General features: G+C 46.1%; 1 protein-coding gene across 1 annotated transcript in view; it reads right to left on the minus strand.

Moving 5' to 3' along the window:
* The window catches only part of B3GAT2 (beta-1,3-glucuronyltransferase 2), a 90,666-nt gene extending 81,345 nt beyond the window's left edge, over positions 1-9,321 (minus strand). The window contains exon 1 of the mRNA XM_060615876.3: positions 8,600-9,321. Coding sequence (XP_060471859.1) covers positions 8,600-9,208 — 609 coding nt within the window. The 5' untranslated portion in view covers positions 9,209-9,321. The remainder of the gene's footprint in view (positions 1-8,599) is intronic.
* Positions 9,322-12,103: the final 2,782 nt, after the last annotated feature.

A 12,103-nucleotide genomic window follows, 5' to 3' on the forward strand; every position in this document is an offset into this window, starting at 1 on the left:
TAGAATCAGCATAGGAGCCACATTTATCTTTAAGTTACTACTTAAAAGGCTCAATATAATCCTGGACACACAATACAGACTTCAAGAGTGTTATCTGACAATCTCTGTTCAGAGCTCCTTTCTAGGAACAGATCTCTTCTGTGAGGGTTCCTCAGCATCTAAGCTTCCTATAATTCATTCATTTATTCAGCAAATGTTTAATGAGCATTTACTACATGGTAGGCTCTGCTCTGAACACTAACGATACAACAGTAAACAAAGGAAAATTGCTACCTTTATGGAGTTTAGATTCTAGTGGAAGAAACGGTCAACCGAAAAACATACACTACATTATATAACGTGAGGTTAGGCGCTATCTAAAGAATCCACAACAGTCTACAGTACCACTGCCTTGGTACAACTAGATGTACAAATACTTATAGTTTTTCTACTAGTTTACTCCCTTGCCCTTATCAAAGATCTGTTTAAAAAGTTAAAGGTCAAAGATTTGCCTGATGGGTGATCTGAAAACTGGACAGGAAAAAACTAAAACATGCTCCATACACTGCTTTGCACACACTTTTCAAAGCCACGGATTTACATTAAAAGAAGAACACACCAAAAACTGAAGACTTCTTTTCTTTGTAGGACAGGCTTGGGGAAGATGGTAACTCTTCTCCTAGAACTAAGTCTCTCACTCGACATGCGGGAGATGGGGACGTGGCTGCCAACTCCTCCAGCTCGTCCCTTGCAGTCAAGGACATCTTTCTGTTCTCTGCATATTCACACACCCTCTTTGCTCAGGTTCTTAACCATGGCTCCCTCCACCTGGAGACCTCTTCCCCATGCCCTGTCACCCACTAGGACCTATCGATCGTCCTCCAGGTCTCAGCTCAGATGTCACTTCCTCCACAGTCACTCACACCACTTACTTTCCATTAGCCGTCTCTGCTTTGCACTCCCAGGCACCTGCATTTCTCTCAACATGCACAGATCTTAGTGGGTGCATTCAGTCCAGATACTTGATCTGTGAGGGCTGGGATGCACGCTCTCTGTTCACAGCTGTATTACTCCCTGCCTTAACAGAGCACAGTGCCTAGCACATAGGTGTTCAATTCACATTTGTTAAGTGGACACAGTAGATGTTCAGTTAACGTTTGTTAAGTGGAGGAGAGGGAGTTCTAAGTATATTCAAGTCTCTTCTGAATGTGGTAATGTTTAAGCTCAAGTAGGTAGAAGGAAACTTGCAGAGTGCTATACCATTACTGCTAATACGCAATTATCTTAGATACAGAGATCTCTGTTAATGAAGAATGTTCGGCATTTAGCACACTCAGCTTTCACGAGAGAGATGAAGATACAACTTACAAATACCTGCCTTTCAGATTGAAGGAACAAGTCTTAGTTTCTACCTGTAACATACATTACTATTTAAAGTTCTCCTTCCATTGTTAGAGGAGATTGATTGGGTGGCTGGGTGGGGGGTGGGGGGACTACTGAGTTTCAAATTCTTTTGAGGAAAAGACCACATAATCTGACTTGTGGGAGAGAATATGATCACGCCCCTCAACACAGACATCTCCAAGGTTTTCCTAACATGCAAAAAGAGTCAACCAATGATTTATTCATTTTGTTTTTAATCCAGGGAAATTCCTAATCCCAGAAAAAAAAATCAGACAAGAAAATTAAGCCTTCTAGGGGTGCCTGGGTGGCTCAGTCAGGTAAGTATCCAACTCTTGATTCCAGCTCAGATCATGATCTCATAGTTCATGGGATCCAGCCCTGTGTCGGGCTCTGTGCTAACAGTGCAAAGACTGCTTGGGATTCTCTCTCTGCCCCTCCCCCACTTATGTTCTCTTTCTCTCTCAAAATAAATAAATAAACATTTTTTTAAAAAGAAAATTAAGCCTTCTATCAACAAGGAGCAGTTTGATGAACCTGACAGTGTGGGATATCAATAGCCAGTGTCACCAGCACATTGGCTGAAGGTTCTACAAGTATGTTTTTGTGCTCCAGGGAGGAGCTACCTCAGCCTCCGTGGGAGAGCAGCCAGCAAGTAGTTGTCTCCCAAATGAGCTTCAGCTCAAATGGACTCAGGTCCTCAGCTTCTCCCATGTGAAACAAGTCAGTACTGTCCCTAATCCCCATTCCATCCCCAAATTATTCTTCCATTCAATTCTGCCTGTCCGGAAAAGATATACACTCAGTAGCTATAGTAGCTGATGTATACGTATCAAGTGAGAGGAAAAAATTAATTTTAACGTTTTATCTTCTTGCAGAAACAATCAATTCTTTCTTGTTCATAAGAATACATTTGCTAAAAAGCACACATATTATATCATATATATATATATATACATACACATACATACAAGACTATAGTTCATATACTAACTTAGCAGTTTCCACCTGATTTGAAAAAAACAATTTAAAAATCAAATGGTCTGTAGGGCACCTGAGTGGCTCAGTCAGTTAAGTGTCTGACTTCAGCTCAGGTCATGATCTCTCAGTTCCCGAGTTCAAGTCCTGAGTCTAGCTCTGTGCTGACAGCTCAGAGCCTAGAACCTGCTTCAGATGCTGGGTCTCCCTCTCTCTCTGCTCCTCCCCTGCTCATGCTCTGTCTCTGTCTCTCTCTCTCAAAAATAAATAAACATTAAAAAAATTTAATAAAAAACAAAAATCAAATGGTCTATAAATGAGACAGTGTGAAATAAAATTTTCTTAAGATCAAATGATATTAGAGAAAAAAGATCAAAAGGGAAAATTATAAGGTGATATGGCCAAGAAGACAGACCTGAGTTTAAGTGTGGCAGGAGACAGCAACAATATTAGAAAACTCCTGTTCATCAAATGCTTTACTTACCACAATGACAGATTTCCATCTGACTGTACATGTTATATGAGATGAGCTTTAGAACAGTCAAAAGTGCAGGCTCTAGAACCAGGGTACTTGGGTTCAAAATCCTGTCTCTGAAGAACTACATGACCTTTTCAAGTTACTTCCAGATACTTCTACTCAACTATGAAATAGGAATACCAATTATACCAGAGCAAATGACTACATTAGATTCATGCTGCACTTTTAAAAATCTCTGTGGTCTCCAAAGTACTATACTCAGATCTAAATATCAGCAGAAGGATGAAAAAAGAAAATAGGAACAGAATACTACCACCTCAGGGGCTGTTGTGAGGAACAAATTTAAGTTAAAACACATACAACTCTAAGGGTGGTTCCTGGCCCATAGTTAAGTGCTCAACTGATGTCAACTATATTTTGCTTGTATCCAAGGTAAAGAGTATGTTAACATTTAAAGTGTGCACAAGAACTATAAGGCATGAACAATGGATTATCTTAGCCTATTTCTGTGAATTGAAAATCTGTTCTAAACCTACCTACCTACCTACCTACCTACCTACCTTTCTGTGGACTGGTATAACAATTCGATTTGTGTTTTGGGGGGAGGACTTGAGATCCGTGCAAAACTTATACTTTAACAGCATTGCAAATCAAGTATATAATGTGTTAACTGTACAGACTGAGCAAATATTTCATCAGAGTTGAAAACGTTTGAATAGACGTATCTGAACATTATTGAATTCTGTACCAAAAAAAAAAAAAAAAGCACTACTTGAATACCACCTAGAATAGTTAATGAACAAGACCACTGACTTTAGTTCTTCTATTTTGCTTTTGTAGCATGCCTTAAAAGCAATTACTATTCCATTACTGTTCACACAAGAGAAAATTTACCAGCTTGTAATTTAGGGGCAAGTGGAGTAGACAGAAGAAAATGGAGTCACCCACTATGGTATCCAAGAAGTAGGAGACAACAGTCTAAATGTTTAAAAGACACATACTCATTGCACCAAACAATAACCCAGACATGTCTTCATGTCTATTCATAAGAAAGATAATCGGTGAAAAGTAGGTTGGAGGACAAAGAAGGATGGAAAAAGACAATAGGAAGAGGCAGAAGAGAGAATGTCTTTTAAACCCAAATTGCTATTTCTGGTCCATTAAAATATCAAAATCCAAATGAGAACTGGTCTTCATAGAAAACTCAAAATTTAACCATAATTCAAGTACTGTAAACCCAGGGAGAATACAGAACAATCTTTAGATTTAACATTGACAGCCTAAGAAAATTGGCTGTAGTTTTATACACACAGTTTTAGAAAATTCTCACGTTTTATCAGACTTACAACATGATTACTAATATGCTTTTAGATGGGGAGAAATGAAACAGAACGGGTGCCTTTCAGGAAAAACAGTCATTTTATTGCTACATCTAAGAGATTCTTCTAGGTTTTTTCACTTGGAAAAGATAATTACTCTACACTAAGTAACTGTATCAAAGGTAAAATTTAAAAGGTAGATCTTTCGTCTTTCAGGAAACACAGGCAGAATTTACTATTTGGGAGGGAAGTGCCAAACGTAAATTTGAGTATCTTTTGCATTGTGGCTCCAATAAGCCGCCTATAAAGAGGGGAGCATATTGAGGCTTCAGAAAAGGAACAAGACAGAAAATTAAACCTTAACTCCTCTACCTGATCAACACACAAATAGCTTAATAGCACCCAACAGAAAAATCGAAACAAAGGGCCTCTTTAGTTCACTGCTTGCCAGAAATGCATCTTCAAGATGCCTTCTCATTAAAGGAGTCCTTTCACGTGCCCCTTAAATGTCTCACAGTCGGCCTGTCTTCTAGTCTTCCCTCATTAAATTTAAAGTTAAAAGTTTTAAAGTTTTTTCTCATGCTTGGAAAGTGCCGTTTTTTAACCTTTCGATTCAATTGATTTCCAAAGGTGAAAGCAACTTCACCCGAGAGCATCAGCTTGAGACTCAGGAAAGACTGGTAGGTTTTCAAGTAAAGAACAGAAATCTGATCAATAGTGTTATTGAAAATATGACTAGAGGGGCGCCTGGGTAGCTCAGTCTGTTAAGCATCTGACTTCAGCTCAGATCATGATCTCACGGTTTGTGGGTTCGAGCCCAGAGCCTGGAACCTGCTTCAGATTCTGTGTCTCCCTCTCTCTCTGCCCCAATCCCTGCTCACACACACTCTCTCTCTCTTTCAAAAATAAATAAACATAAAAAAATATGACTGGATACAGAGTTACATTTATCTGCAGACTTCTCTTAAAGTAGCTTAAATCCTTCACAAATATGCTTTTCCGGAGGGTTAGATGGAGAAAGGTGTTCAGGCAGGCAGGATTACCTGTAATCTGTAGTGTAAAACCCCATCAATGCCACAGGATGTGCGGGGAGTAGCTGCTGAGATACTGGAAACCTGGGGAAAAAAAAAACCCTTTCCATCTCCTCCAATGGACAGTCCAGTTTCTGGGGCTACAGCTCACACTGAGTTTCATTTGCAAATGGATTTGGATGTTAATGTAGCATTGTGTAATGCAAATATTTCTTTCCTGGCAGCACAGCTCAGTTGAGAGGGGAGGCTGAAAATTAGTTAGCTGTATGGAAGAAGAAAGCAGTACTCCAGCTACCAGGGAGAAATAATTGAACACAGATTGCCTGTTGCGCCTGTAATTTAATTTGGAGACCTTTCATCTTTTAGTTTCCTTCATTTGCAGCCAATGCTTAGTGAGCTAATTTGTACCTGGTTCATTCTCCCCCTTTTATCTTATCTACATTAACATCAACCATGGAAATTAGAAGCACTATGAATAAAAGATGAAGCCTGACTTGGGACATTCTCTCCCTAAGTACCGTGAATTACTTAAAAACGAATTTGTGTGTATGCACAATATAAAGGACTGAGATATGTATGCCTCACCTCTACAGCATCCTTTATCAGTATCCTCCCTTCCCCCAAGGAGCTGCAGTTTTTAGATGTTTAATCTAGTCCTACCTTTTCTCCACAAGACCAATGTCTAGGCTATAATCCACATGGAATCATTGATCCTAGAACTGGTAGAAGGTAGACCATTCCATTAATGTATGAAACAAAGGAAGCATAAATCCCACTAATCTGAATTTTTAGAGAGTTCACTATTGCTTACCTTACAAGCAAAAGAATGTGTTGCAAAAAAGGAAAACTGAATGTATCAACATATATGCATGGTGAACAGAGGTCTACTTTGTCCAAAAACACTGTGTGTGGGGGAGGACGAGAGATGGTGGAGAAAGGGACTAGTCTTGAAATTATTGCCTGGGAGTGGTCCCTGGGAGCTACTGCATCTAAATTCAAGTGTATCATGTGTATGACGTTTTTTAAACATTCCTTCTGTCGTATATTTTGTATACTTGGCACCTGTCCATAAAAGAGTTGCACATACTCTTAAGTTAAAATAAGTTTGATTTTTTTTCGTTACTTCCAACTGTACAAAATTTTAGCGTCTTGTAAAATTTTTCATGTTTTTCCCTTTATAGTATCCTCTGGGCCAATACTATTTTTTTCTCCTCACCCTCTCCTTTTTATGTTCTCTTTTTCCAATGGACCAATGAACAAATGTACTGGATTTTTTCCAGTAGCAAGAAGCAACAGATTCTTCTCTTGTTGCTTAATACCCCCCACCAAGCCTTTCTTTCTCTTTGGGAAGTATCAAAGAAAAACTTTGATACTTTGGTCTGAATTGTTTCAATGCCTGTAGTGCCAATTCTTCTGCTCATCTAACACCTTATACCAATGGGCTAGAACCTGGAGATAAACAGAAAATCACTCCTCCTTCACAGTCCATCTCCCTAAAAGGTTGATTAATAATGATGTGCATTGCTTTACTTACACAAGACTACACATATTTACAGGTAAGGCAACTTCCAAGTTGTAGGAGGTTAAAAAAAAAAAAAAGACACACACAGAAAAAGACATTGGAGTTCAAAATTATGGTGCATTTAATGTAAAGGTCTTTGCTTCAGAATACAAACCACCCTATCTTTTGGGAAAAAAGCAGGATCAAAATAAAAGCCCAACTTGGGGCACCTGACAGGCTCAGTAGGTTAAGTGTCAGACTCTTGCTTTCAGTTTAAATCCTGATCTGATAGAGATCAGGTAGAGAGATCGAGCCCCCCAGGTGGGCTCTGGGCCTACAGCATGGCAGAGTCTGCTTGGGATATTCTCTCTCTCTCTCTGCCCCTTCCTCACTTGTGTGCAAGTTCTCCCTCTTTTTCAAAATAAACATTAAAAAAAAAAAGCCCACCTTAAAAAATCAGATTATATCTTTAATCTTGGTTATAATAAAGACTACACCCTACAATGTCAAACCTATTTCTTCTGAAGAAACATGAAAAGAAAGCCCTACATTGGGAAAAGATGGAAAGCAATCACTGGTCCCTCTATTCATGAAGGAGAGGATGAATAGAAATGAAGGTGTCAACTGCCCTTAAAAAATGGTTTAAAAAAAAAAAACCATATAGGCAGAAAAATTAAACTGAAAGAGTACAAAGCAACCCTGTCCTGAGTTTAAAAGAAAGCCAAACAGACGTTAGGATGAAGATGTGGGGCATTTATGTTTAGGAGACATGCAGATTGTCCCATTTACTTAGAGGGGTGGGTGTGATGGAGTCTAACCAGCAGGAGGTCAAGGAATTTTGGGTAAAGGAAAGCAACAGTCCCATGAAGAGTCAAAGAGTACAGGTTTGTTTGTTTTTTCCAGGTATATTTGTGTACAAGGAAAAGTGAAAACCATGCAATCTGGGCTCTTTAACACAACACACATAGATTGCAAAATACCAGCCTCAAGAAATAACACCTGTCCTAATCCGCTGCTGGCTCTGCGCACCTGAGGCCTTCCAAAGGAAAAGAGAGCATTCTCAGCAGCAGGGGACCAGTGACACCCAGGACATCACAGAGAGGACCAGGATAAAATGGGCAGGTACAAGAGTGGCCTGGCTAACTCGCCGAAGAGAGAGAGGCCTTAGAGAAATGTCGAGAAAAAGAATGGAGCTGTCCACCTAATACTTCGGGCTGCAGAAAGACATAACCACAGGGCAAAACAGTCTCAACCCATTTACCAGAGAGTTTCCTTGAAAAAGAGTAAATCTTCAGAATAGGAAAGGGCTTTTGTGGGGTGCAGTAAGAGATAGAGGTTGGACCCCCACACACAGCCCGAAGAAGTCACTGTGTTCACTAACAACTATTTCTGTGCCAAAGGACAAGAAGAGAGAAATTTGTCTCTGGGCTGATTTTTTAGTCACCATCTCCACCTTCCTCCCCATATGGTTCTAGACTCAGAATCACACCTGTGTGCGCTGAAAGGCCTCGGGAGTACACCAAGCCTGCCTCCCCACCCCCACCAATGTGGGCTCCATCCTCAAGCCAGTCAGAGTCTTGATCCTGGAAATACCCCCGCGCCTCACCTGTGCTACTCCCTGTGCTCAATCTCGGGACCAGGTTGGCTGCAAAGCGCCTGGCCACACTCCCTCCCTTGGGCCACAGTGGTCCTCTCTTCCATACCGTACCAGCGCCTCCCTCCCCCCCGCTAGTGTAAAGAAGCCAGGGCCATTGGAGGTTGCAGGAGGCCTGGAAACGCGCTCCACCTGTAGTTGCGAAAGGGGCCCTGAGAAGTGAGAACTCACAAGTGCAGCTGCAGCCGGGCCGGCAGAGGCCCCCTCCGGCCCTGCCCCCCCACCCCCACCCCCAAGCTGAGGCGGGCCGGCCGCTACCTCCTGGAACAGCTCCAGACTGTAGGTGTTGTCGTCGTCGGCGAAAAAGAGCACGCCGGGCTGCGCGCGCTGGTGCTGGTGCCTCTGGCGCAACCAAGCGAGACCCGCGTTGCGCTGCTCCGTGGCGCGCGGCAGTCCCGGCCTCTTGTAGCGCCGCGGCGTGGGCACGTGCAGGTGTGTGCTGGGCAGCCCGGCCCGCGCCAGGAAGCGGCTCACCAGCTCGCTGCGCGCCACCGCGTCCTCCACCAGGATCCAGTGCAGCTGCGCCACCTGGCGGAAAGTGTTGGCCAGGCGGGTCAGCTCGGCTTTCTGCACCGGGCGGCTGTAGGTGGGCGTGATGGCATAGATGGTGGGCAGAGGCGGCTCGGGCCGCGGCTGTGGCTGTGGCCGCGACTCGTTGCGCTTCACCCATCGACGCCCGGGGCCGCTGTCGGGACCAACCCTGCGGAGCGGCAGTCGGGCTCCCCCGCGGCCCATCACGTAGGGAGAAAAGTAGGGGCGCGGGGTGAGCGGGGGCGCTGGCCTGCGCGTGTCCACGTCGAGCATGATGATGACGATTAGGATCCAAGGCAGGAGAATGAAGAAGCGGCTGAACAGAACGGACTTCATAGTGCGCTCTTCCCCGGCCTCTCGGACGCCCCGGAGAGGGACGAGTTGGAAGACCCCAGCGCGCAGTTTGGACGGCGGCGGCGCCCGCACTCAGGAAGCCGCGGTGGGCGCGTTCTCCATGGGGTCCGAGGACGCCGCGGGGGGCCGGGAGCCGCGGGGCTCAGCTCCCCCGGCGTGGGGGATCCGCGCGGGTGCGGAGGAGCTTGGGCTACAGAGAGTGCAGGTGGGCGGGCGCTGTCCCCCCAATCCCGGTGAGTCAGCCGGCGGGAAGCGGGACTCTGTCCAGCAGCGCGCTGCTGGCCGCGGAGTTGCGCCCAGCGCCAGGCAAGCGGTGATCCCCAGCCGCTCTTTCCGAAGAGTGCGAGCTGGGAACCGGCCCCCGGGGCTCCTCGCCACTCCCGTCCCGCGGCGCTGCGGGCAAAGGGACTCCAGCCGTGGGCTCCCAGTGCGCTCTCTGGGGGCACCTCTGAGGGCGGGAGGCGAGCACTGAGGGCTTCGTCACATCCCAGCCGGGTCGGCGAGGACCGCGAGCGGACGCCGGAGATGTTATTCCCCCCGCTCTGTTTCGCGCGCCGCAGCGGAAGCCTGCACTCCCGTCCTTCTCTCTTCTCTTCTCAGAACCTCTCCCGGCTCCAGCAGCAAGATCCCAAAGCAAGGAGAGAAAGAAAAAGCGAGGGGGCGGGGGCGCTGCAGACTCCAGCGTCCTCCCAGTCCTCCTGTGGGAAGACAGCAGCGCTGCTACTGGCGGAGAGGGGCTGCGAGGGGGAGGTCGCGAGGGGGGCCCCCGGCGCTCCGCGGGGTCTGCCGCTGACGGCCCCCAGAGCCAGCTCTGGAGGCGGCCGCTGCACCGCCGGAGGAGCGGGAGGAGGGTCCCGCCGGGCTGCACGACCTCCCGGAAGGGAAGATGCTCGTTGCTCGCCTCCCGTCTCCGCGCGCTCTTCGCTTTCTGAAATACTGCAAGGTTTTCAGAGATCAGCTAGAAAACCCCACTCACGTGCGGAACACTCGGGAGACCTGGGGTGGGGAGTTGAGGGGGGAAAGGCGGGGAGGGTAAAGGATCCCTTCTCTCTGGTCCCCAGCTGCGAGGCTGCTGTGCTGGCGTGTGTCCCCAACAGCAGCAGCGAAAAGCGCTTTCGCTGAAAGGCAGACATCGATAGAAGCCCCGGGGAGACGGAGGGGTGCCACACGTAGGTGTTCGGCATGTGAGATGGTCCACAAGAAAGAATCAATCCGAACGGTTGCTTGCTGACTGCGGGGAGATCATGGGGGGTGGGGGGATTTCTAAAACTCCAGCTGAGTACGTTTAACTTATTTTTCCTTCAGTAATTTGGAGTCCCATTTCCTCAGAGTTCGCTGTCATCAGAATTATTCCGTTTGACCCTCCCGACGATCCTTTTAAAGAGGCCTGGAAAGTAGAATCACCTTCATTTTATGGATGAGAAGCTGAGGCTCAGAGTTTAAAGTGATTTATCCGAGGTCAGTGGCAAGTGGCCAAGTGGAAATAGAACGTGTGTCCCCCGAGTCTAGCCAGGGGCTTTCTCGCTGCGCGGCCAGAAGAAATCACTTTGGACACAGCCCGACCGGGAGGGGCTGGCCCTCCGAGATGTAAACACGGTGCAGTCGAAATCAAACAGAGCGTACGGAGACATACAGAACCATGGCAGTGTCTGGAAAACCACGAGTAAGCAATTGGCGCTTAGTTAGGACTTTTTCTATCTAGTGGACCTACTAGCTGTCTGCAGTGTACCGGGAAGAAAGAAGAGGGGCCACGCTTCATAGTCAAGTCCCAGGGAGATGCTTGCAAAATCAGCAGGAAAGCCTTTCCCCCCGCCAGCCCATGATAAATAATTTCTGAGCCCATCTTCTCTCGGTTGTTTGTCTTGCTCAGTCTGGTTCACAAATCCCTCCAATTGCGCATTCGGTGTGAGGGCGCGCTGTAGAGCTCGGGAGCTGATACCCCATCCCACTCCACCCCCTTCAGCCTTTTTGAGATTCCTGTTTCTTAGTCCTACCCTTGCTGCTCCGACTATCATCAGGCGTTGGCCCGTCTGTGAGTTTCCCTAACTTCCTGCTCAGAGTCTGAAACCTGAGGGTGTTACAGAGTTTGCTTGCACTCCTGGTCCCCCCACCGCGAGGGCTAGCCTTCAGTTCTGACCCCCCTCTTTCGGCTACAACTCATAGTGTAAACTTGGCAGAATAGTGCGTCCTAACACAGGGAACAATGAATCCATTACATCCCTTCCCTTATTCTCTGCTACCCTAATGGGACTCTGGATATAACACAGCCTCCGGAATATGTGTCCTGATCTGGCCTAGGGTGGCGCAGCCTGAAATCAGTGTCGGTATCCTGGGGCAGTGAGGGGGGGTGGGGGGGGGGAACTCAGCAAAGGCTTTTCCTAAATACTGGCAAGCAGCACACACACCAGACCACCATTGCAGAGATTACTGACGTCTGTGTTCATTCTGTTGGAATTTTTAATGCAGTAATTAAAGGCAAGAGAAATGCCTTGTGTGTTACCAGGATGGAAGCTCCAGTGGTTACTGAATTGTACTAAAAAAGCTTCACTAATTTCCTTTACTTGGGAATTCTCAGTTATCCTTACTATACCATAAAACCCATTTCCTAACTGCTTCTTCTCCAGCAACCAGGGCTATTCACAGATGAGACACTTTTAAAATCAAACAAATTTTGGAATATGATATTTTAACTGGTGCTCAGCATTCACAGATGTCATACAACACAACACTTAACTAGCACATTCACATCAAGGAGGTCACTTCATCTTTTCTATTGTCTTTAGTCAGCATTTGGATCCAGGTTTACCTCATCCAGTCATCTGTTGGGGGCATCATGGTTCTCACAGTCAGGCAGACCAGACTATGGTTTGATTCCCA

The sequence above is a fragment of the Panthera onca genome, chromosome B2 (assembly GCF_046562875.1).
Source record: "Panthera onca isolate mPanOnc1 chromosome B2, mPanOnc1 haplotype 2, whole genome shotgun sequence".
In the NCBI taxonomy this organism is placed as follows: Eukaryota; Metazoa; Chordata; class Mammalia; order Carnivora; family Felidae; genus Panthera; species Panthera onca.